The sequence below is a fragment of the Castor canadensis genome, chromosome 9 (assembly GCF_047511655.1).
Source record: "Castor canadensis chromosome 9, mCasCan1.hap1v2, whole genome shotgun sequence".
Lineage (NCBI taxonomy): Eukaryota > Metazoa > Chordata > Mammalia > Rodentia > Castoridae > Castor > Castor canadensis.
This window is the reverse complement of record NC_133394.1, coordinates 943583-969967: the sequence shown is the minus strand read 5'-3', so window position 1 is coordinate 969967 and position 26385 is coordinate 943583. Positions and strand designations below refer to the sequence as shown.

The 26385-nt window shown below is 41.6% G+C and overlaps 1 protein-coding gene and 1 non-coding gene across 6 annotated transcripts in view; one reads left to right on the top strand and one right to left on the bottom strand.

Moving 5' to 3' along the window:
* Sclt1 (sodium channel and clathrin linker 1) overlaps positions 1-26385 on the top strand; it is a 160518-nt gene that overhangs the window by 71605 nt on the left and 62528 nt on the right. For all 5 annotated transcript variants that reach the window (XM_074041163.1, XM_074041161.1, XM_074041160.1 and 2 more), the window contains 2 exons: positions 9760-9850; positions 13543-13634. In XM_074041163.1, coding sequence (XP_073897264.1) covers positions 9760-9850; positions 13543-13634 — 183 coding nt within the window. The remainder of the gene's footprint in view (positions 1-9759; positions 9851-13542; positions 13635-26385) is intronic.
* Positions 24878-25041, bottom strand: LOC141411049 (U1 spliceosomal RNA). Its single transcript, XR_012435907.1, has one exon. It is a non-coding gene; the product is annotated as a U1 spliceosomal RNA (small nuclear RNA).

The following is a 26385-nucleotide window of genomic DNA, read 5'->3' as shown; positions in this document are numbered from 1 at the left end:
AATAAAGAAACGGGCAAGTGAACTAAACAACTTTCTCAAAAGAAGAAATTCAAATGGCCAGAAAACACATGAAAAAATGCTCACCATCTCTAGCAATGAAGGAAATGCAAATTAAAACCACACTAAGATTCCACCTCACCCCTGTTAGAATAGCCATCATCAGCAACACCACCAACAACAGGTGTTGGCGAGGATGTGGGGAAAAAGGGCCCCTCTTACACTGTTTGGGGGGAATGTAAACTACTACTTAAAAAGCTAGACATCGATCTACCATTTGATCCAGCAATACCACTCTTGGGGATATACCCAAAAGACTGTGACACAGGTTACTGCTGAGGCACCTGCACACCCATGTTTATTGGGGCACTATTCACAATAGCCAAGTTATGGAAACAGCCAAGGTGCCCCACCACCAACGAATGGATTAAGAAAATGTGGTATCTATACACAATGGAATTTTATGCAGCCATGAAGAAGAATGAAATTTTATCATTCACTGGTAAATGGATGCAATTGGAGAAAATCATTCTGAGTGAGGTTAGCCTGGCCCAAAAGACCAAAAAGTGTATGTTCTCCTTCATATGTGGACATTAGATCAAGGGCAAACACAACAAGGGCATTGGACTTTGGTCACATGATAAAGCGAGTGCACACAAAGGAGATACGAGGATAGGTAAGACACCTAAAAAATTAGCTAGCAGAGAATCTAAAGCAGATACCTTAAAAGCAACTGAGGCCAATAGGAGAAGGGGACCAGGAACTAGAGAAAAGTTTAGGTCAAGAAGAATTAACCTAGAAGGTAACACACACGCACAGGAAATCAATGTGAGTCAATGCCCTGTATAGCTATCCTTATCTCAACCAGCAAAAACCCTTGTTCCTTCCTATTATGGCTTATACTCTCTACAACAAAATTAGAAATAAGAGCAAAATAGTTAATGCTTGGTATTGAGGGGGTGGGGGGGAGGGGGTGGAATGGGTTGTTAGGGAGGGGGTGGGGGCAGAGGGAAAAATGACCCAAGCCCTGTATGCACATATGAATAATAAAATTTTTAAAAAAAGTTCCTGGAATAAAAGCAATTCCAGCAGATGTAGGAACCCAATTTCATTTCCTCTGCGTACCAGGTCAGCTGTCTGTGAGTGACTAGCACCTAAAGGGTGCGTTTTTTCCTGGCTGGCTTGCCAAAATTGCAGCCAGAGTTTTGGACCTAAGGCCCAAATTCCTGGGATTCTGAATACCAGGTCAGGCCACCCACTCCATATGCCAAATAAAGACACGTGGTGAAGGGAGAGAAAGGAGATTTATTACCTGGCTTGGGATGTGTCGTGGGAAGAGGCAAAGTAAGAACTCAGACCATCTTCAGCCATTTTCAAGGTATAGACATGGGCTATTGGTTTAAGTAGACAAAAGAACTGGGGGCAGAGGGAGAGAGGTAAGGTATGTGTAGTTAAATTCTAGTCACAGGTGTAGTCTGGTTGTTCATAATCTCAACCCTTTTTCTTGGAGAGATTTTGGAGTTATTTGTGGGTGGTCCATCCCAACTTCTGTTGGGTGTAGTTTTTCTGTCTCTTGTCATGAAGATGTTACCAGTTCTGTCTTTCCCAGAATTCAAGGTGACTGCAAAATGACTGCAGAGAAAATGACTTAAAACAAAGACAGATACAAAATGAGAGATCTCCTGCTTTTAGTTAATTTATGGGCCTGAGTAAGGAGTCCATGGTTTTCACCAAAAGTAGTTTGAGCACCTTTTACAATGTTGCAGTCTGTTGGAAGACTCATATTACATTGGTTTTTCATATTTCTTTTGTTTTTACATTAAAATTTTTGCATCTTTTGGGATCTTCTTGCAGCTTTTTTTTTCTCTGTGTGTGTGTGTGTGTGTGTGTTTAGTGGAGTACCTCGTTTAGAATCATGTTCAACAGTACTACTCAAAGGAGAGAAAGAAGGCAGCAGTAACAATACAGCAGTTCAAAAACACACCAGCTATTTTATTTATTTTATTATTGTGGTAGTTGGGGGTACATTGGAATGTTTGCAAAGGTTCTTACAATGTATCAGATATATCACACTTGAATTCACCCCCCCTTCCACTGCTCTCCTTCATCCCCAATCCCGATTCCTGGAACAGTTTCAACAGGTGTCATTTTTGCATTTACTTACATGTGTATACATTATTTGTACTGTATTCATCCTCCCACATGAACTATTTTAATGTTGTGCAAAACAGGTAGAACCAATAAAGTTAGAAAAGAAAGGGACCAGAATAATTAGAGGATATAGTAGCAGCTTAAGAATTATTAAAGAGGTATCAGTAGTTAAATAATAAGGAGGGATAGGTGGGAGAGGGTGGGGGTGGGGGGAGAGAAATGGCCCAAACAATGTATGCACATATGAATAAATGCATAAATAAAAAAAGAGGGATGGGGAAAGGAAAAAAGAAGAAGGTAGGACAGAGTGCAAAAATATATGTGCTGAAGGTATAGGAAATACTAGAAATACTAGTGAGAGAGAACATGATAAAATGAGTATAGCCAAAGACAAAACAGCCCCCAAACCCAAAACAAAACAATAAAAATCCCAGTGAATGATTTCTCCCTTGGTGAGAATAAGAGGGTAGACCCCCCACATCTTTTTCTGTTTACTTTAAGGGTGGGGATTGTTCTCTCCCTCCCTCCTTCCCTCTCCCTCTTTTTCCCCTCTGTCTCTCTGTCCCTCTCCCTCCTCCCCCTCCCCCTTTGTCCCTCTCTTCCCCTCTCCCTCCTCCTCCTCCCCCTTTCTCCCTCTCTTCCCCTCTCCCTCTTCCTCTCCTCTAGTCAAGGTAGACTGGAAAGGCCTAGCCAGGCGGGGCCCTGTCATGCCTTCCCTGCCAGTGAACCTGAGGACTGCCCAGGTTGCACCCTCGTCCCACCACAGGACTCTGCTTATGCTGCTTTAATGTGAGAAATAATCCACTCATCTCTCCAGCCCTTTGGAAGGATGCAGACCAATCAAGCCAAAGTCGTCTACACTGGCTGCACCAGGCTCAAGGTTCTGCTTGATCTGTATGCTATAGCCTCAAAGTTCTCTTCTCTGGCCAGAGTTCATAGTTCATGCTGTAGCTCCAAGTGAATGTTTGTACTTCACACCCGACTAGATTGCATTAGTGAATCTGACACCACTTTCCTGGGTCCACACTGATTCTGATTCGTGTGAGGCACTTGAGCAGGGGACACTGTTGGGGTTTGGAGTTAAAAAAGGAAGAATCTTCTCTCTGTGGCTGGACTAAGGTGTGACTTCCCCTGCTTCCCCTGACCAAGACCTTTCCTGATTCGACTTCCCTCATGTCTTTGATGTCTAAGACCTCTCCTATCTGACTCCCTTCACATCTAGTGAGCTGCTGAGCCTGGCGCTCTGACAGTACTCATAGCAGTGAGGAGCTCAACAATAAGAGTTAATTGGGGAAGAAAGACGATGCTTGGCTGTGTAGATTTGTGTCATCTGTGTGCAAGATTCGTTTGTCTTTGGGCTTAAGGCTATGAATTGAAATTAAATCCATTGAGATTGATAAGACTAGTTGTGGTTTTCTAAAGCCTAAAAGGTCATAAGCCTTGAGTAGTCCACAAGCAACTTGGCCAAAATATTTACTGACAGTATTCTGTATCTTAGCATTAAGCAGCTCAGAGTTGTGCACATACAACTGTGCCTGCTTTTCCTGCCATAGATCTGAAGGAGCAGAAGGACAAGCAGATGCTTCTCTTAGGGAGGAGGCTGCTTTCAGGTTGACAGATTCCAAATGATGGGCATATTGACACTACAGAATGATGAGTGTATTGATGCTACCAGAACTCAGCTTTGAGATGCTCTATCGCTGTGCCAAGAATAACGACTAGGAAATTTTCAGACACGTTTATACTTACACTGTGTGTGTTAGTTTCATTTGTTTTCTGATAATATGGAATAAAAAATTGATATCATGTGAACTAATAATTAAAGCTTTTATCATGTTTCTTTTTGGGAGTTTTTGGTGAAAATGGGTACTGTTTGGAGGAGGGAACCAGCGAGAGAGGGAGGGGGTGAATATGATGGAAGAACATTACAGTCATATGAAAACAGCATAGTGAAACTCTTAAAAGTTTTTCTAAATAAAAAGGGGAGAGGAAGAGTAATAGGGGGTGAATATATTCAGAGTTCATTGTATGCATGTGTGGAGACATTAGTGAAGCCCTTTGTACAAATACAATATGCTAATAAAAATGCAAAAGTTAAGTAGGACATCACAGCCTCCCCATTCCATCTTTCTTTTCCAAGCTCTCCACAAGATGGTCTTTCTAAACTAGCATCTGATCGCTTCACTCCCCTCAAGGGCAATGCCTCCAGGATATAGTCCAGAGTCCTCCAGTGACCTGACCAGGCTACTTGCTTTGTCTTGTCACTCCTCACTCAGTTTTCTTAGCTATTGCTAGTCCCCAAATAAGCCATGCTGCTTCAGAGCTCCTGTTTTGCTCACCTTGTTCAGATTTCATAACATCCCTTCTGTCAGAAATGTCCTCTCAGTTTGAAAGTATAGCTCAAGTGTCATATCTTGTCTATATCTTCTCTGAATCTTTACCTTCCTTCCTTCCCAAGCAAAAACAAACCTGCCTCCTCTGCTGTCTCCTCACTGTAGCTGTCCACATGTCCATCTCAGCCTTACATACTTCATTGCATTCACCTGGTTAACAGCTCCCTCTTCACTAGGCTTTACATTCCATGGCAAATTCGCAAAAACGTATTTGAGTGATTGAGTAGGTTAATTAAATAAATAAATAATATTTCATTGCAGGAATAAGGTTAGTATATTTATATAGGCTTTCTATTTATGTCCTGTGCTCTTAGATCTTTTAGAGGCACAATTGCCTTCTTGGAATGTCATTATTTAGAAATATTCATATTTTGTTTTCTTCAGCTCTGCTGGAATGTGTTACCACTTAGTAGTTTGAGTTCTAAAACAATAACCTGAAAAAAAAATGTTTAATATAATTAACAGAAGCTTTGCACCATTCATATCCAAAGACATTCCATTGTGGATCCAGCCTTTAAACTATGATAACTTTAGATCTGTTTTTTTATGTTTCTTGCTCTCTGTATTTAAATGTGAACTAAAACCCAAAAAGTCTTTAGAATGTGATTTTGAGTGGTGTGTAATCAGTGATTTTATTGAAGTACATAAGAGCCAATGTGATAGGAATATAGGAATATAGTTCTTGATATCACTGTCGTGTTGAATGAATAGGAAAATTAATAATGTTGAGGGTATTCATTGTGTTCATTTCAATCTTTTTCTCTAAAACTGTGAGCCAGTAATTTTTATATACTGCTTATTTTTCCAATGTACTTTTGCCACATAAAAGTTTTATTTTGGCTAACAGATTGTCCTCAGATGTTTCGTGTTCCAATTTGAATAATATTGTGTCTTCTATTATACAAATGCTATGGAAATGCAGGATTCATGGATCACTGGTTTTGATTCGCCATGTCTCTTGGAAACACCCCATGAAGCATGGTCTGGAGCAGGTGCACTGAGTCACAGAATTGCCAGACAGTTCCTTATGGCTGGCAGCTCGTTTTCCACACACAGAAAACAGATTTTAAGATGAGAAATGGGGCTTTGCTGTCATTTTCTTATTTCTTCATAGCATTTTACTTGAATATTATTTAAGGACTACTTACAGTTACCCTTTTGCAAAAGTGTTTATATCTTTCCACCCTTTACTTCTGCAGCACCCTGGTCCACAGGAGAGTGTTAGCTGCAGCTGACTGTATTGAGATGTCTTGTTTCAGGGGTTTGCTAATGTCAAACAAAGCCATCACGTCATTGTTGAGACCTTTTGCCCTGATAGTAGAGTACTCTTTATTTCAAAAGGTTCTTTATTGGTATTGATAACATTTTCTGCAGATCCTCTGCCTCTGCACACATCTCCTAAAATTGTGCTTCTGTGTGGTATGAAGTAAGAAAACATGGCTTTGAAGTCAGTTCTAGTGACTCTGGCATTGTCTTGGTCCGCTAGAACAAAATACCATGCATTGGGTCACTTATAAACAATAGAGATCTGTGTCCTTCTAGTTCTGGAGGCTGGCCACATCAAGACCAAGACACCAGGCAGGCCAGGGTCTAGTGAGGACCCTCTTCCTGTTACAGAGCAGTGCTTTCCCTCTGTGGCTTCATGCCGTGGGAAGGCTAGGCAAACTCTCAGGCCTCTTCTGTGAAGGTGCTAGTCCCAGCTCTGAGGTCCCTGTGGTCACAACCTAATGGCCTCCCAAATGTTCCACCCTCCTGATGACATCACCACTTTCCAGTCACCCAAGGGTTGTGTTCCTGTAGGGTTTGCACGTAGGAATCAGTCAGACAGAGACTGATTCCACTTCTTGCAGACTGGGCTTAGGCAGGCTGCTCACCTGCTCACCTGGCTGAGTGAGTCTCCTCCTCTGTCTCTTACTTTTGACTGCTGCCGTTCTTCTATAGTTATGTCTGTCTAGGTAGGAATACCAGAGTTTTTCCTTCTTGTATCTTGTTCTGTAAATTGTAGTTTTTCTGTTTGTAGATTTCCACTTCTCTTTTTCAGGGTTCCTTTTAGACCTCGGGAATAGACCACCCCGCTGCCTCCTCAGCTACTGTATTCTCTGCTTCCTATTCCTTGACACTGTCTTGAAGAATCTGTTTGCTTTAGTCACTCTGTGATTTCTTTCAGTTTGGATTTGGGCCTGCCTCTCTGTTTTCTTCAAGTACCATTTCACCTCAAAACAAAATTCTTCCTAGACCTTGGCTGTTGAATCTTGTTGACTGACAATTTTTCTTTCTTCCTGTATTTGTACCTTGATTTTCTTCTCTGACCTTTGTGGCCATTTCTTGCCTTCGTTTGTGTTTCCCATTTCCTTATCCTACCTACAGAAAGTATATATTCCCGGAACTCCTACATCTGTCACTCAATCTCCTCCTCGTCACATGATGACATCTACCTTACCCAGCTGCTTTCATGTCAGTGGTGATGTTTCACGAACACACGCATCCGGCCTTAAGCAGTTTGTTCAATCACTTGGTCAGTGTTTTTCAAACTTCTTGTTTTTTGATAGCAGGCCCCCTTAGGAAGGGAGGGAGGGAGGGAGAGAACGGAAGGGGAGGAAGGCTCAGACCCTGGTCGCCTCTTGCTCAGTTGTGATAATATGTGGGCTTAAATCCATTCAAGGGCACAAAGCATGAGTGAGCACAAGGTCCAGGCAGTACCCAGCCAGGCTCCTCAGTGTCTGTTCCCGCTAGGGTCCCTGCGGTGAAGCTGGGCCAGCAGCCCAGCAGTGGCTCCCTTAGGTCACACAGCCTCACTGGCAGTGTGGATTATCAGTGAACAGGTTAGCTTTGGAGGCTAGGGAGAGATTAAGACACCAAAGAGCACATCCTGAATCCCACTGGGGGATTATTGCTAAGAGTTGCCCAGTCAGCTCAAACTGACTGGCCTCAACCCCTGACACATCCAAAAAAGAGAAAAAAGAAGGCAAGCCATGGAAATGGAGTACACAATTAAGAGACAGTTTAGATGTTGACTGGTTAGGAAAATCAGAGATTAAGACAGAACCTGTCATAGGACTTGGTCTTGGCAGGTAGCATTCACCCCTGTAGAGGTGAAGTCCCTGAGTTGTGGGGTGGTAGAATGAGTGTGTTCCTGGCTGATGTGGCCCTGGCTCAGGACTCCAGGCACCCCACCCTGACTTGCCTGGCTTCCTCTGTGTCTCCAGCGGCTTTCCTCAGGTCATGTTGTCGCCTTCCATTTGCTTAGGGCTTACAAAGAACTTGACTATGCACTGTCCAGTCTGACTTGCTCTGCCGCTCATGAGACAGATAGAACATCAGCACTGTGCGCTTCATGAGGCAAGAGCGAAGCTGCCATGGCACTCAGGTTTATCATCGCCACCCAAGCACCACACACCCTCAGGTTTTTCCATTGAAGATGTATAGGCTTTTGTAACTGATAAATTCACTCATTACTTTCTGTACAGGATATACTCGCAAAATGCTCTTGCGCTTAGAGTAAATTTACATGCATTGGTGTGAGGGGTTTGGAGGTTTTGTTTGTTTTGTTTTGTCATTTGGCGAGTCATTTTGTAAGCCAAAAAAATCTATTCTTGTTTTATGTTATAATATGGATCTAAATGCTTAAACTGTTTAACATGCTTTTTCTTAAATGCTTAACATTATAAAATATTACTAGGACTGTTTTTTGGTTGACAGTATATTGTTTAAATACTAGCTTGAGTCGGGCATGGTGGCACAGGCCTATAATCTCAGCACTTGGGAGGCTGAGGCGGGAGGACCACAAGAACCACAGTCAGTTCTAGGCCAGCCTGGGCTACGCAGCAAGACCCTGCCTTAAAATCAGCAAACAGCAAGAAGAAAACAGACACTCATTTTATTGCTATTGTGACTGTTTGGGCATGTTGGTAAAGCTGTATCAACCTCACTGTCTGCAACTTCAGTGCAATGCAGTAACTGTGCTCAAATCACAATTGTCGTGACTATTAAGTGAAATGATTACAAAGAGTTTACAGCCATTCCTGTCACCTTACTACCTGAAATATCTTCAGCTATTACAAAATTTATATTCCTTTTTATTTCCTGCTGATAGATAATGTAATTATGAATGCTGTTAGTCAAAGCAAATTAATTTAACATTTACATGTCAATTTTTTTGTCGAATTCTTTAAGTTCAATACCACTAATATGATTTACACTTACATACATTAATAAAATGTCATTAAGAAATAAGTAAGGATGATTCCTACAATTCTAAAAGTAACTTTCTTCCTAGAAACGTGTTCTTTATATAATCAAAGTATTCTGTATTGACTTTGTTTAGTCTAATGTTTAAAATCTTTTTTTCTGTTTTAGAAAGCCTTATTGTCCTAAAATAATTTCCAAGAGAGTCAAGAAGATAATGAAACTTACTTGATTGCATTAGAATATTCTAAATTTGTCTGTTTTGTCTCTTGTGACTCCAGTCTCTGTAGACAGTAGACATTATGTCATTGTGAGACAGACATTTTAATTTATGTTTAATGTCATGCTCAGTGGTTGTGGGATGTAGATATCTGATATTCAAGGAATGATAAAGGCATGGAAGCTTACATTCATCTTCGGAGAAAGACCTAACAGCAGTATTTTTCTAACTTTATAAATTACAGAAATTATAGACATAACCTCATCTACTCAGTGCACTGAAAATCAGTAGGTAGTTTATAAAGATAAGTAGGCTGGGTGTTGGTGGCTCACACCTATAATCCTAGCTTCTTAGGAGGCTGAGATCAGGAGAATCACAGTTGGAGGCCAGCTCAGGCAAGTAGTCCACAAAATCCTACTTCCACAATAACCAGAGCAAAGTGGACTAGAGGTGCAGCTCAAGTGGTAGAGCACCCACATTGCAAGCATGAAGCCCTGAGTTCAAACTGCAGTCCCACCAAAAAAGAAAGGAAGAAGCATAACTAAGTTCTTTTTACATGAGTTGCATTCAGTTATTGTGCATTAAACATAATATACAAAGTAAGGTAGTAATGACCCCCCCCTTTGTACCCTCCTTCACCAGCTGTATTTTTTCTCTTTACCCTCTTTCATATGCATTTTGTTATAATAAAAGAATCTCAGATTCACTTTTAGGTACATAGAGTAATGATTTTTAAAAATTGATGTTTCTTTTCTAATTTTTCATTCTTTTTGGTCTGTGAAAATAATGGTGATTCATTGGCTTTCTTTTTAGGAAATCCAAGTTAGATCTGAGAGTTGCAGCAGCAAAAGTAGAGGAGCTGACTAGAGTGACAGAAGTCCTCCATGAAGAGGTGCAAAAGAAGGTGTGTTCTGCTCCAAGGTTCTGAGTGCCTGTGGCTTCGCTCTATGCAGTTCACTCTGGCTTTATTTTGGATTAGGTATTAGAGAAGGTTATTAAAAGACAGTTATTTTATTGTTCACTAAGTATGAAATATGAAAGTTAGAAGCCAGATTACAACATTGGAACCAACTTGGTAAATAATCCTCCCTTCCATTCACTTTGGCCCAACTAAATAAAACATCATAGTCACCCCTGCACATATCGTCATGAAGATACATATAAGGTCAGGATGGGAAATAACATCTAATGCTGTACCTCACATATTTATTAAATTATTTTTATGATGTAGAGAAATTTTAGGGTTTTAAGGAAAGATCAGGCTTTCTATTACATGAGTCTAATTATTAAAAATTATAGCTTTGTACTTACTAGCTGTGTAACTATCTAAACCTTTTTAACTGATCTCAAAAAACTGATTATAGCTCTCCAATAGTGAAGACATATAGAGGAATATAAGAGCCCTCCCATAAATAGCAATTATAAAAATTGGATACCTCTGGAAACCACTCTAAAATAGAAAGAAGCAAAAGGAGAAAGCAATTCTTAGTTTTTGGATTTCTTGATCTAATGATTCTCCCAATCCCCATAGTTATGGCTTCAGAAAACAATTTTGTGTGGACTTAGTATCAAAGTTTGAGGCCCCAAAAGCAGGTGGGCATTTAAAGAGGAAATACTGACAACAGGAGAACCACACATTCACACAAAAATGAAGGCCAACTTTTGGGTTTAAATTCTTACCAGATTCAAGTCTAAGAGCCAAATGAAACATGAGCATGGGGGAACGGGGAACTCCAAGGCACCCAATGAAGAAGCAGGCAGAGACCTGGGAGAAGTGGACCGTAGGAAGACAGAAAGGCATTGGACTCCATGCTTGAATTTGCTGGTTTTGTAATTGAGTACATTCTCAAAACATGTGCAGATCCAGCTGCAAAGAACTGAAGCTTTATGGTTTGAAGTGTCAGGGCAGAGCCCAATCTGGAAGTCACAGGGAGAGGAGGCCCTGCTTCTGAAGTCATGCCACACAGGGCATTCCCTGGGGACTAGATATAGAAACACAAGTGGAAGCAGTAACTAGTCACAGATATCAGCTGTTGTGCTGTTGTGCACTGTAGGGTGAGCAGATTCAGAATTCATGTTCAAGCTAGACAATTGCCACCCTAAACAGCAGCATCAAACAGCCATTATACTCACAAGGATCCAAAGTAACCACAGTACATTTTCTACAGCATCCAGTTCTCAGCCAAGACTTACTGACAGGAAACAGGATCCACATGTGCACCAGGTAGGGGAGGCCACTGACTGTTGGATATAGCAAGCAGAGGCTTCAAATCAGCTATTGTAAATAAGTTCAAAGAATCCTTTTAAGAATCTGTTTTTAAATTACCACAAAGTGTAAGTTCTTGAGGAGGGAAAGAATTTTGATTGAGAAGTAGTTTTAAAAATAGAGATCATTTCAAGACAAAGACAGAGCTTAAGAGAATAGCCACTGAAAAATCCACTAGGTGGCTCAAATGGATTGAAAAGACAGGATGACAGATGAACTTGAAGACAGAACAATATAAACAGAGTCTAAATATTGGAAGGTATGTGTGACAATGTGCACAAGTCCAACATAGGTACAGTGGGAGCTGAGGGAGGGCAGGGCATGAGCAGAAACAGCATCTCATGACATAATGGCTGCAAACTTCCTCAGTTTGGTAGAGAACAATAGCAGATCCAAGAAACCCAGTGAGCCCTGTGAAGTAGAAACACAAAGAAAATTGCTCCTAGATACATCATGATGACACTGCCGGTCAATTTTAAAGAAAATTGAAAACAGCAACAGAAAATGACCCAAACAGGGAGCAATGATTGCTGAATGGCTGAGTTCTCATCATGAAACTGACAGCAGAAATGCTGGAATAGTGTGTTCAGAGAGCTGAAGGAAAACAGGGCTCACCAGGAGTCGTCCATCCAGTGAAACTAGATCTCAGCAACAAACACATTGTGAAATAAAGGCAGAAAGTGTCCCCGGCAGTCCTCATCTCAAAATATTCTGAGGAGTCAAATTAGGCTAAAAGGAAATGGCAGCAGAGGTAACTCAGTAGGAAATTAAATGCAAAATAATTGATGTACATATTCTTATTTCTTTTCATATCTTTAAAAGGACTGCTTAACAATAATAAGGATTTAAAACCATTCAAACTTTACCCTTTGTTTCTCCAGCATAGGTCAGTCTTACCAAGTCTGGTCATGTCAGACACCAACTTAAATGCCTTCTGTGGTTCCCCATTGTCTTCATGAACTAATTCCTTATCTTAACAATCAAGGACCTTCTTCTGAGCAGCATGTTTTCTGCTTTGTAAGTCATCCCCAGTACTGACCAGCCAACATCTTGAGCCACTAGCCATTTCAAATTCCTTGAGGTCCCATAGGAATCATGCTCCATTTGTCATGTGTCCCCTAAATTTGTCTTGGGCTTCTCTTCTCCTCTCCCACCATTCATTTCATATTTATCTAGAAAATGCTTTTCCTATGTAAATCTCCAAAAATGCAGTCATGGGATCAACTCTCTCAATCCCGTTTCTTACTCTTGTCCAGTTCCACCTGCCTTTTTTAAACTTGGTTCTCAGACAAACCCTCTTCCCAAGGCAGTAAGATAAACACTGTCAGTCTCCATCTTCCATGCTTCCTTGCTGTGCCTCTCTTTAGATCCAACAAAAATCCCCCGGGAAAACTCTGATCTGTGCATTTTAGATCTGTGCTCATTCCAGAACCAATCTCTGTGACCAAGGAAAGGAAGAACTTTGATTCCCACCATTTAGAATCATATGCCCCACCCACTGTGATGGGAGGGGAAAAACCAAAACCACAGCAAATCTACAAAGTGCTGTGGAGAAGAGGAAGGAAGGAGTGCTGTCATGACAAAATACCCAATATCATAATATAATCACTTCTTTTGTAAGCTCCGTCATGCTTCTGACCCGGGAATTAAATACATCTTATTTACTGTCAAAAAAAAAAAGGACTGCTTAAAGTAAAACATAGCACTGTATTTGATGGGTTCGTGAAGTCTGCACGTGGAGATGCATTGTTGCAGGGTTCCAGTGTTTTCCGAACTAATGCTGACTCTAAATAAATACGGCCAAGTTAAGGAAGCACATTGTCTGCAGCAACAACAAAAACAATTAGTTCATAGAGGTACTGTCAAGAGCAATAGCAGACTTAATGTTATGGAAAGTATTTAACACAAAAGAAGGCATAAAAGGATACACAGTGTTTTCTAGAAGGGTAATAATAAAACCTGTAACTGTCTGCAAGCATCACTACAGCAGAGGAGAGACGTCCTGCGATGGCTTCGGTAGACGTGAGTACACGTGACACAGTGAAGAGCGTGCTGCACGTCAGTCTGCTCCTTGGACTTGCTCTGTAGCAAATGGAGACGGAAGAAGTCTGGCTGCAGCAGCTGTTTGGATTGCTGTCTAACATGGCACTGGGGATGTTTCTCCCTTTTCAACGTACTGCATTTATTTCCAAAGTCATACTGCTCTTTAAACTTGGTGTTAGAAGTCTAATAGCATGGTTTTATAGTATGAACTGGTTTTTTTAATGCTGCAAAATGGTGGATTACATTTTCACGTGCGTCAAACGGTCTTCAATTTTCCGTTTTTCTAGACGGAGGATGTTATGTCTGCCCGAGGAAGGGAGGAAGCATCAGATAGGCGCTTACACCAGTTACAGTGTAGCATCAGAGAATTAGAAGCAAGGTGAGTTGTCGAATATTCTCCTCGTGCTCCCTTTGCTCTGTGCAAGCTGACGACATGGCTTGCCATTAGATTACGGTCCTTTACTTAGGCCCCTTTTGGAAGCAAGGAAGTGTTGCTTTAGTAATATTTATCTATATGCTTAGGCTACATATTTGCTGCCCACCCACACTTCTGCCATAATGATTTAGTTGTTAAACTATAACTCATAAGATGATTTTTAAAAGATTGATAATGTATACCAAAATTTCTGATAGTTCATGTTTTATCATAATACTCCTTTAAGTGCTTTTATTGCTTCACGTTAAAATAATATGAAAAAAGATGTGCTAAGTGCTTTAATGATTTTACTTTGTTATAAAATGAATAATTTGTCTGTTTCATAAAAATCTTACCATTTGGCACATTGGTTATAATGAAATTGACAATAATACATGCCTGCCCCAACCCGACTTCAACATGCATTTTTATGCTAAGAACTTTACCATGTAAGATGTAAAACAACTAGAATGAGCAGAAGGAAATAGGTTTGACCCTTGAAGGCATCCATAATAAGTCAATTTTAGAATTTAAAATAAAAGTGGTAAGATACAGTAAAATTTTGGTACATTTATTTGGGACAGGACATAGAAAATGTACCCAGAGCACATGTGGGACTCCCATTCCTGTGCCTGCTGAGCAGGAGTGGTGGGAAAAGGTCGAAGAGAGAATTAAGTATGTCTAGTGAGACTGACATGGAGGAAAGTCTTCAGCACTTTTGAGAGTAACTTTGCTCTTCACCGATGAAATGTTATCGACTCCACGTGCACTAAGTCCCTGTTGTGTACAGTCAGTGCAGTCAGGGTTGGCTCTGGGACTCTAGGGTGGCCAGCATCTAGTGGCATCTGATCTTCATCTGCAAGATGATGAAGAAAGGCCCTTAGAGCACACTGCCTTTAATTAGCTTGTATCTTCACTAGGCTGTCTTAATCAGCAGGGAAAATTCACAAGTGGATACTACACTTAAAAATACAGTTATCAAAGAAAAAGTAAATATTTAGAACACAGTGTAATTGATATGCTTCACTTACTTGTATAATCACTTCAAATGCCTTCTCACCTCTAACCTTTTAAATGCTTAAATTCTTAAACAAAGTGAGTTACTCCACAATATAATGAATTGATTCTTGGTTGATGTTTTTGGTTTTTGAGCAAGGGTCTCACATGTAACCCAGGCTGGTCTCAAACCTGAGATCCTCCTGCCTTGTCATCCAGAAGTACATAGTGGGCCCCCACCAGCTGTCCAGTCTCATGTGGACACATCCACGTGCACATCTTTAGTGCTTAACCAGAACGCAAATTCTCTTCTCCTTCAGGAAATCGTCACTTCCTAGACTGAAGTCTTTCGAAAGCTAGGTTACCATGTGGACTGAGTTTGAAAGGCAGTTGAAAATTATAATTAAAATTTGATTTCCTTTCAAGGTTTGGTTGAGTAGTTTAAGGACTCCTCAGTACAGTGAAAGACCAAATGCAACTTACAAATTTAGGAGAGAATTTTATTCAGACTTTTGGACTAGGGGAAGAATGTTTCAAAACAAAGAAGAAGGGTTTATTTGGCAGATACACAATATGACTTGATGTGTATGAGTCATTGTCACTGCAGGAGGAAGGAGAGGGTTCCCTCAGCCTCCAGTGTCCATGCAAAATCACAGGTACCTAAAGATCCACGTATGAAAAGCATTTCAAGGTGACTCACAGCAAAGAATCTCACATCATAAGATTTATTTTAGTATAAAAGGATAAAGTAGGGAGAAATGGGTGGGGAAGGGAAAGGAGTGGGAGTGAAGACTCCAATGGTGGTTCTGATCTGTGACCCTCATTCTCAAACTGGAGAATCCACCTGGTCATGTGGTTGCAGCCTTAATCATTAGACAGCAGAACTGGGTTCTACTTATAATTTTTTAAACTGGTCTGTTTATTATTTTTAAATGGTTTTAGTTACTTTGGAAGGATTGGCAGGAGTGACTTCAGTTTTGCTGTTGGTTCTGACACAGAATCTCCTATAGTTTGGGTTTGCTTAGAACTTGCTATGTACCTCAGGGTGGCCTCAAACTCATATCCTCTTGTTTCAGCATTCCTAGTACTAGGATTATAGGCATGCACCACCATGTCTGGTATGACTCTGTTTTTATTTTGACAGCAGTCTCTTTGGTTTTGAACAGTTTTTGTTTGTTTGTTGCTGAAGATATCCACTGACCAGTTACTGTGGTTTGGCTTTTATAGTCCCTTGCAGCCAAGATGAGATGCTCCAGTGGTCTCATGTGATCCCACATCGGCAGATGTGACAAACAGGCTGAGTCAGTGCCAATAAAACCCTTTTTGGTCAATTTTAAGCAACTGAGGGGTTTATAAGGAATGGCCCTTCGGCTAGACTTACCTGGTATCCATTTTTTAGTTTAATTTTGTCTGTTCTGTAGGTAGTGTCCTAGTATCTTAAAAAAAAAATTCTGCTTAGTTTACTTAGATAGAAATTCTGCTTCTGTAGAGTGTCAACAACACTCAACAGCTAGAATGTTCTACAAGGAAAATATAAAACAAAACCAGTAAGAACAAATACGTAAAGAAACATATGTTTGAAAAATAAGTACTTGCTAGAGACATTTTCCAGGAATTTGTTTGTAAATACCTTAGGGAAGGATCCAAACTGTAAATGACAAAAACACATAGAACAGTCATCATTAGAATTTTTAAATTTTAGTAATTAAAAAAATTTTTAGTTATTTTTATTGCATATAGCATTTTAGAATAATAATTATGACAGCATTAATTAGTACTATTAGGCTCTCATCATCTCTTAAATAGATACTTAAACTCTTAGTTTAAAAATGATACTATATACATCTTATTAATAATTGGTTTTATATATATATATATACGTATGTATGTATGTATATATTCCCATTTAATTTTGTCTTCAAAGTGAGTGGATTTTAAATAGGTGCAATATTCCTTACTTATTACAAATTTCTTTTGTAGATGACCAGTCCTTTCAATTAAGTTGGGACTGTTTTGTATTTTAGAAAACTTACATACTTGGGGAATATAAGTACATTTAACATTTTAAAAAGACAACAACATCACAACTGCACAGATGTTTTGATTTTTTTCCTACCCCAAAGGTAAAATTTATTTTGCCTTTGGAATAGAATCTTCAGCTATGTAAGATAACAGGTGTATAGCACTAACAAAAATCAGAGCTTTCAGACCTCTTATTTAGACCTCTTACAAGCTTGGGGAGACCATGCCAGTCACCCCAAATAGACTTGTTTCTTGTTGTACAGTGGCTCAGTATGTGTTGTATAGAAGACAGTACTTTACTGGTGGTCACTTGGTATGTTTAAACCTGCATGCCTCAAACCCTGTAAACTCTTATATAGCATTTAAATAAAATTTAGTCACATAGCACACACATTACTAGTAGAGTGTAAACATGTTATAATCAATTTAAAGACATTTATGTGAACAGATACTTACCGGTAGAAATATCTTTAAGATATTGGGGTGTCAAAAGATAGACAACACAACTCAGAAATCAATAGGCAAGGCAAAATTTACTTTTGCAGAGGGGTGGGCACCCAACAAAGAGTATGGGAAGCAAGCATACCAGGTGGGAAGTCTGGTCAGGTTTTATCTCTAATGCAATGTTGCCTTCCCCTGGATTGGACAGGTTTCGGGTTTGCAGTCTACACCCTTGGATAATTGGAAGGGGCCAGGTTTGAGGGGGGCTTTGGAGACAAAGAAGTTCAAAAGTTCAGGGAAGCAATAATTGCTTTAGGTTATCAGCTCTGGAACCAGGGCATCTAGCAGAATTTGCATGGTGGCTAAGGATAAAAACCCTTTGTTCTTAAAAGAAACTTTTATCAGGTTAAGGAGAGTTCCATGACATGAGTTAGTGAGGCAGTTCTTACTGAGTAAATCCTTTGACAGAAAAAAACCGACCTAAGTTCATTCTTAAATTTCCCCTTTCTTTTATTTATAGTGCTGGTTTTCAAATCTATCTAGCATTAATTAACTTTCTTGTTTGACTGTGTCTAACAGGAGATTGTCAGGGTAAGAGACAGGAGTCTGTTTGGTGAGTGAGGTCTCAATTATCTTTGGGTGAACCCTCTCACACATGTATGATATAGCACACTCCTGTGGTCATTACTCCTAACACAATTATGAGGGAAGTGAAAAAGGGCACCATCATGCTTTTCCATTTTCCAAACCACTGTTCCAGCAAGCTATGACCTCAGTCATCTACTCTGGAATTTTCTGCAAGTTCATTGGCAAGAGTAGTTAATTCCTGTAAAGCCTTTGTAATGGTGCCATCAGAGGCGGTATTCTTGGAAATGAAAGTACAACACTGACCTCCTACCATTACACAACTCCTCCCTTTTCTGCTAACTTCACGCACAGGACTAATCTAGTCTGCCATGCCATTCGGCTTGTGGCATCTCATTGCTCTGCTCTCCCTTGATGGCATCTCTAGTGTAGTTGACAGATCTCTGCTGGTTTTAACAGATGTAATTGATCCAATCTACATTTTTATTGACTGTGGACCACCAGAATAGTGCAGACTGGAAGCCCGCTGCTATTTGATTTCCAGCCTTGAATTCATCGGGGACTCCTTGGGGGACTCCCATGCCATCTGTATAAACATAGTGGTCAAGTGCAGTCATGCCTTCTGTGCTTCTTTTATTTGGGGACTGGCCGGGTTGTTGAAATGCCAGGGTGAAAGAGAGAGCCAACTGAAGCAAAGCACAGGTGTCACTCCAACTTTCCAGGAGAATCTCAAGCAAAGGCCCTCTACCATCCAACCAGACATCTGCTTAGGCTTTGGTCAATGCATTTTGACTGCTTATCTCATCAAAGGATCAACCTCTATTACAGCCGGCCAGGTTACCCATGAACATCAGCAACTCCCCATACCTAGAGAGGTTCAAGATGTAGTTGGTGTCAGGGGACAAAGAACTGATGGTTCGAGGGTGCTTCTGTCCCACACATTTTGCCTCTGGAAGCAGTAATTACAAGGTCTTAAGACTCACTTCCCCAGGCTGAAACCTCTGATACAGAGCTATCATGCATGCCATACCATTAGGGTGTAAGGTCCATCCTCGTGGGAATGAGACCACCTGAGTCTCTGGTCTAGCTGCAGCACAAGTGTAATAACCGGTCTATTTGAGGCATGCACAGATTATTTACCCATTCCAACCAGGCATTTGTCTCACCAGTCCAGTCTCTTATCTCTAGGGTTTGCTTAAGTCAGTTACTACTGTTACATGAACCTTTTCAGGACTGTTTGGTGACTTCTCCCATTATCCTCCTCTGGAGTAGGGGTGTTAGAAAAACCCCATACATCACACAAAGGAGGCTCACGAGCGGTATCTCATGTCCAAAGTTTAATAAGCAGACTGGCTGGCCGAGAGAAAATGGCGCAGCAACTTCTCTCGGTGGGTCTGACCAAAGTAGCATTTGGGAGAAAGCAAGGGCAAGGGACAGACAGAGAGGTGGTGGGAGATAAGGGACAGTGGGCTTTGATCTGCAAGGGATGAGACCAGCTGCATGAGCAAGGTCTAGGGGCAGGCAAAGGGAGGTGGCAGAAGATAAGGAACAGTGGGCTTTGATCTGCAAGGGATGAGACCAGCTGCAGTTTAGGCTGCAGAAGGCGCAGTTCTTATCAAGGGGTGGTAAAGTGGTTGAGGATGCAGAGAAAGATTGGCAGGGTCTCCGATCTGGATTCTGAGCCTGCCTATGAGGTCAGACCTGGACATTGAGACCCCTACTCCATAAGGGTGGGATGCAACCTGTGGGTTCTCCCAAGCAGCCTTTGGGTTAAGAATGGTCAGTAGGAGAGGATTATATTGGAGATGTGGCAATTTGGGGGTGGGATGTCTTTAAGTTACACTTACTGTTGGTTTTAGATGGGCTAGACCCCTCAAAGGGCTTCGTGCATTGGGGTCTGCAGTCCATCCCAGTCCGGACAAGGGCCTCACCCATTAGCAGCGGTCTCCCCTTCTGGACACAAATTATTTGTCCTCTTGGGATAATTGTCTTTGATAACTTAAATCCCCACATGGTAGGGCTAGACAGGCATCAAAGTGGATAACCTGAGGGTTAGGAGCTTTAGCAATATTTATAACCAAATTTGTAGGGCACATCCTATCTTGGGTAGCAAGGAGCAGTTCATAATCTTCACACGGCATAGATAGTGCAGCCTGAGCACAGGAGATAGCACCAAGGATTACCAGGCAGGTTCTCATAGCCTTTTTATAATCAGTTTCATAGGGTCTGCGTATGGACTGGCCGTCCATCGTTCTCACTGCCAAGGGTCAGGAGAAATTCTGGCTCTGGTATAATGGGTCCAACCTCGTTCTGCCATTTGGTGAGCTGTCTCCGTCGTAAGACTTGATAGGGTCCTTCACTCTCAGTCCCTGCTGACCCAGAAAATTAAGCAAGTCAGTAACTGCCTCTGTTATGACCCTCAAGATTAACAAATCATCTACAGATCGAAGTAACTTAATCTGTGGGGAGGTTTTAAAAATCTGCAATACTTGTTTAAGGATTTGTCCAAACGGGTTAGGGGAGTCTGTGAATCCCTAAGGCAGGATTGTCCATCAGTATTATTGTTTTCTTTCCATTTAAAGGCAAAGAGATCTCTGCTTTCCTTACCTAAGGGACAGACTCAAAAGGCACCCTTTAAGTCTACTACACTAAACCATTTATGATCATGTGGTGTCTTGCTGAGGAGGGTATGTGGATTTGGGACCACTGGGTGTCTACTTTGTACAATTTGATCGATGGCTCTTAGATTCTGGACTGATCTGTAAGAGCCATTAGGCTTCTTAACTGGGAGGGTTGGGGCACTGTAAGGGGTCATACAGGGTGCAAAGAGGCCATTCCTGAGTAGCCCCTCAATGATGGGTTACAATCCCAGTTCCCTCCAGGGTAATTGAATGCTGTTCCCTCCTGACATTACTTTTCAGTTTAATGTAAATTGGAGGAACTTTTTGTCCTCCTTGGTTTCCATCCCTAATGCAGACCTCCTCCGGAAGAATTTGTTGTTCTTCCTCCAGAGGTAACAGGTTGGGAGATACCTGAATCTGTTTTTTGATGTATGTTTAATTCTGTTCCCAATTCCTAAATTAAATCTTGGCCCAAGAGATTGGTTCCTGCTTCAGGGATAAAGACAAAGACTACTTTTGTCTGTTTATCTTACGGTGGGGGCTTCTCTGAATAAAGGGACATGGAATCTCTCTCCTCTCACCCCAGAAACTAGCAAGCTATCTGCATACAAGGGGGATGGAATGCTAAAGATAAGCAAGGTACCCCAGAATCCATTAAAAAATGTTATTCCATTTAGTTCAAATCCTGCCTCTAGATTTAGCATGGAATCTTGTTAATCCCTTAAAATAAAAGAGCCCCTGGAGCCTCTAGACTTCCTTAAGCAACATGAGGGCTATCACCTGCTCCTCTTTTTTCCTATTTGGGCATTCTCTCTTGAAATGCCCCTTCTTACCACATTTGTAACCTTTATTTCTCCCTTTCTCCCTTGGTTGTCCTTTGGTGATTGCCCTTTCTGGCATCCTCCTTGGGGAGCTCGCTGCCCCTGAGCCTGTGAGCCTGCTCTATTTTGAGTCATTTGCTCTATAATGGACAGCATCATACTGGCCTTTTGCTTTTGTTTTTCTTCTTCTTTCCTGATATAAACCTTTTGGGCTTTGTTTAATAGTTTTTCCATATTTTTGTCTTTCCAGTTTTTTTTTTTTAATTTTGTAACTTGTTTGCTATGTCAGGCCAGCTATTTGTTACAAAATGAAATTTTAACATGCCCTCACCTAGGGGGTCCTCCACATTTAGTCCTGAATATTTTCCCATCTGATCTTTCAACCTATTTAAGAATTCAGCTGGGTCTTCTTTGCCTGTTGGACATCAGAGGCCCTGAGTATATTTCAAGATCGGAGAACTTCTTCCTGGATTCCCTTTATAATTAAATCTCTGAGCTCTCTCATGTATCCTAATGAACAGCATCATTATTATCCCATTGTGGTTCCTCATTGGGGAGCTCCCCATCTGCGGGGAGGAAGGACATTAGGACCAGAGGATGCTCATACTCCCAAGTCATCATGGCTGCCTCCCTTATCATTCCTCTTTCCTCCCTGGAGAACAGGATGCTCAGAATGGACGTTAGTTCAGCCCATGTATAAACCTGTGGGCCAAGGAATTGGCCATGTTGACCCGCCACCCCATGTGGATCTTCTAGCAGAGACTCAGTTTTCTTAAATTTCTCCCCTCCCAGCTAGTGAGAGGGGCGTTACCACACCCAATTCCTTCTTGGGCTGGCCCATTTTCCTGCATTGCCAGTTGACTTTAGATTTTGAGTTTGCTATGCCCTGAGGACACTTTAATAATGTAGCAGGGTGTGTCTCCCCTGAGTAGGGGGCGTCCACAGCCCCCTGGGCAATGTGAAAATCCTGGGCGAGTCCCCAAGTTGTCAGAAATATCTTTAAGCTATTGGGTGTCATGAGAGAGACTATACTACTCAGAAGTCAGTAGGCAAGGGAAAATTCACCTCTGTGGAAAGGTATGCACTCGACAGGGTCTTGGAAGCAAGCACACTGTTTGGAAAGTCCACTGCTGTTTTATATCTCACACAGAGTTTCCCTTGCTGGATTAGGCAGATTTGGGGTTCACAGTCTACATGGTTGGCTAATTGGAAAGGCGACAGGTTGGTTGGGGGGGGTTTAAGACAAAGAAGTTTAAAAGTTAAGGAAAACCATAACTGTTTTAGGTTATCAGCTTCAGAACCAGGGCATGTAGTGGAAACAGGAATTTGCCTGGCTGAGTAAAACAACTCTGTTCTTTTTTTTTTTTTTCAGGTTTCAAATTGCTTTTTTAATTTTAAATAGGGTATACAGTGTGTCTGTGATTGTTATTATAATTATTATTATTTCTTTTAAGATTCTGAATTTTGGGGGTTGGGGGGCAGGGTCAAGTGGTAGAATTGCCTGCCTAACAAGTGCCTGCCTAACAAGCACAAGGCCCTGAGCTCAAATTTCAGTACTGTCAATAAACAAACAAAGACTCTGAATTTTGGAAGCTGTTTTTGGTAAGTTAAATTTTCTATTTCCTGTTACCCACTCATGTGGACCTCAGAGTGCTTCATCTGGTTCCTCTGCACAGCTTTTCAAACTATAGTGTCTGGGCCAATGGTCACTGTTCACTAGGGAACAAAGAGGATTATTTTTGTTTTCTTTTGTGGTGCTGGATTGAACCCAGAGCCCTGTGCATGCTAGGCAGGTGCTCTGTCACTTGAGCTACATCCCCAAACCTCCCCTCCACACACATACATACACATACTTTTTGTTGAGACAGGATCTCATTACTACCTTTGTCTCAGCTGGCCTGGAAGTCTGTCTTCCTGCCTCTGTCTCCCGAGTAGCTGGGATAGCCATGCTGGGCCAAAGAGGTTTATTTTGAAAGAACACTTGTCTTGAATTAATATTTTTTTTTAATTAAGAAAAAAGTAGGCATGTTTTGGCCCTTATGCAACCACCTGTCCCTCACCCCTTGAGGTGTACTGTCCCTGTTTAGTAGTTGACTTTCAGGCCTCAAGGTGTACTTATACTTTCCTAATAAATCACTCCCTTTTTTTTTTTGATGGGACTGGGCTTTGAACTCAGAGTTCAAAAAAGGACAGTACTGAGGTGGCTTGAAGTGAGGGCCTCATGCTTGCTAGCAGGCACTTTACCACTTGAGCTCAAGGACTGAAGGACGGACTGCCATCAGGCAATAGTCACAAATAGGCTATAAAACCCCACTCCCCAACCTGACCCACGGGATCACTGGTTTCCAGGTCCCCCTGCATTCTCCAATATGCAGTCTTTCTCTTCTCTTTTCTCCAACTAAATTCTCTGCAAATAAAATCTTTCCGACCTCTGCTGTTGGAGTCTGCCTGTGCTTTCATTCTCAGAGCAGGCTCAAGAACCCTGAGCATCTGAAATTCCTGCGCGTGTCATCCGTGCATCATATTTGGTGACACACGAAGGGACCAGCCTTCACCTGAGGTCAGTATAGGTTGTGCCAAACTGGGAAAGACTGCCTAGGAATGTGACCATGAGCGTCCGGCACTCTGGTGGAGTCTGTTTTCCAAGAGAGCTACGATGGAACTTTCAGGTCGACCTTTTCTCCCTCTCTCTCTGTCTTGTTAAGGAGGGTTTCTTCCTTGGGAAACTGAGGAAAAGGTCCGAGCCCACTACAGCTGTATGGCAGGCAATCTGGGAAACTCAGAGGCCGGGCAGGGGTTTGTACTGCACTGCCAATGCTACGTGGGCAGAACTCGACTTCAGTGCACCAAGGCTTTTTCTTTTTTCCTCTCCTTAAATGCTAACACTCTCTTTCAAGATCTGACCAGCTTAAGGGGAGGTCCAAGAACAGCCGGTGGAAAGGAAAGTTTGTCTTTAAGCCACAAAAGGTGTTCTGGCCAGGGCACTCCCCAGTGTCACCCAAAGGCTGGAGACGAAACTTCCTGACCCGCCCTGAGGCCCCAAAGGTGGTTAAGTCACACTGCTCCAACTGTGTCCACGGCAAACAGACAGTCAGATCTCTCATCCTTTCTTCATGGTTTCCGTGGCCCGAGAGTGGAGGTCACCTCTTGCTTCCAGTACTCCAGTACTGCCTTTGGCAGGATCTACCTGGACAGCAGGGATGATCAATAATTCCTCATGCTTTGAGCCTGGAAACTCTCTTTTTCCTCAACCCTCAGTCTCTCCTTCCCTTTTCCCAGGCAGTTCAGGATGAGTGTCCCCCTCCCTGCCTTTGCTGTAAATAGCAGTGAGCTTCTTTCTTCAGGGAGTTTGGGAAAAATCCCTACAGGCATCAGAAAGTGCTAGTCTCCAATTTAGGCTTAACTGTCTTTGTCAAGCATCAGATTAGTTAAACAGGTTCCGCAGACTTTCTTAAGACTTTTCTTTACTTTCACGTAGTTCCCTTGTTTGACATACTCATGAAGCTGAGCTTCCAAGGAGTCATTTCTTAAGGTACCAAGCTGAACAGGACAAGGGAATGGAAGATGAACAGCCCGGGACATCCTTGATAATAAGTTATGAAGTAGCTGTTACTTAATATTTACCACACAACATAAAAACGCAGAACTTTTCTAAATTCTCCAAGTTACTTACACACAATAAACCTCCCAAAATTAGTCTATCATTCAACAATCAAAAAGCCAGGGGAGAGCGCGAACGCAGTCCCCCACTACCACAAATTATGTAGTCGAGTTTCCCACATTTGGGGAAATCGCAGGGGTCAGCACATCCGGAGTGCAATGCATAAGCCTCGCCCTGGGAAAACCACCTTCATGATCATGGTATCTCCCCTGCCAGGTAAGTATCCTCTTTGTTCTTAATAGAAGCTTTTATCAGGTTAACCAGAGTCCATGAAGCTGGCATTTGGATAGCGAGTTAGTGAGACTAACTTTTGTAACACAGTAGTTGCTGATCAAATCCTGTAACAGAAAAGACCCAACCTAAGCTGATTCTCACATTTGAAACCACAGAGAGAGAGAGAGAAGAGAGAGAGAGAAAGAGACAGAGAGAGAGACAGAGAGAGAGGAAGAGGTGCTTTGGGCATATTTGGGGTGAGGGTTTTTTTAACTTTCCAGCCGGAGATGTCTGTACTGCATTTTAGCAGCATTTTATGTCATGAAATGCAAATGACTGGAAACAGTGAGATCTGTACAAATGAATTTTACTTCCTTTGGCCTCCTTAGCCATAAGGAATCTTACTTATTTCAGTGTTTTACATTAGCTTTTTAGTGTTGAAGATTTGGGGTTGGGAGCTGGGGTTTTATTTGTTTGGGGGTTTTCTGGCTATACTGGGGTTTGAACCAAAAGCCTTGAGTGCAAGTTAGGCGAGGAGGTCTTTGCCCCTGGTCCATGCCTCTAGCTATTTACTGTAGCTTGTTTTTCAGTAGGGTCTTGCACCCTTGCCTAGGTAGTCTAGACCTCACCCCTCCTACCTCAGCCTTCTAAGTAGCTGGGATTACAGGTGTGTACCACTATGCCCAGGTAGATTTTTTTTCTCTTTGTGGTACTGTGGCTTGAACTCAAGGCCTATACCTTGAGCCACTCTACCAGCCCTTTTTTGTGATGGGTTTTTTGTCTAGATATGGTCCCATGAACTATTTGCCCAAGCTGGCTTTGAATCATGGTTCTCCTGATCTCTGCCTCCTGAGTTGCTAGGATTACAAGTATAAGCCACTGGTGCCTAGCCCAGCTTGTTCTTGAAATAGGGTTTCTTTGACTTACAGACATGTGCCAGCACACCCAGCCCCTGTTATTGTAAGAAAATACCTGAGAAGGCATTTTATTTCCTATAGCTCTGTTAATATAGCCATTTTCACAATATTGATTCTACAATCCATGAGCATGGGAGATCTTTCCATCTTCTGTAGTCTTCTTTGATTTCTTTCTTCAGTGGTTTATAATTTTCCTTGTAGGGTTCCTTTGTTAAATTTTCTAGATTTTATTTGAGGCTATTGTAAGTGGAATTGTTTTCCTATATTCTTTCTCGGTCTGTTCATTGTTGGTGATAGAAAGGCTGTTGATTTTGCATCTTGCTACTTTGCTGAAGCTGTTTATGTTGTCTAGGAGATTTTTGGAGTTTTTCAGCTGTTTAAGGTACAAAATCATGTCATCGACAAATAAGGATAGTTTGACTTCTCCCTTTCCAATTT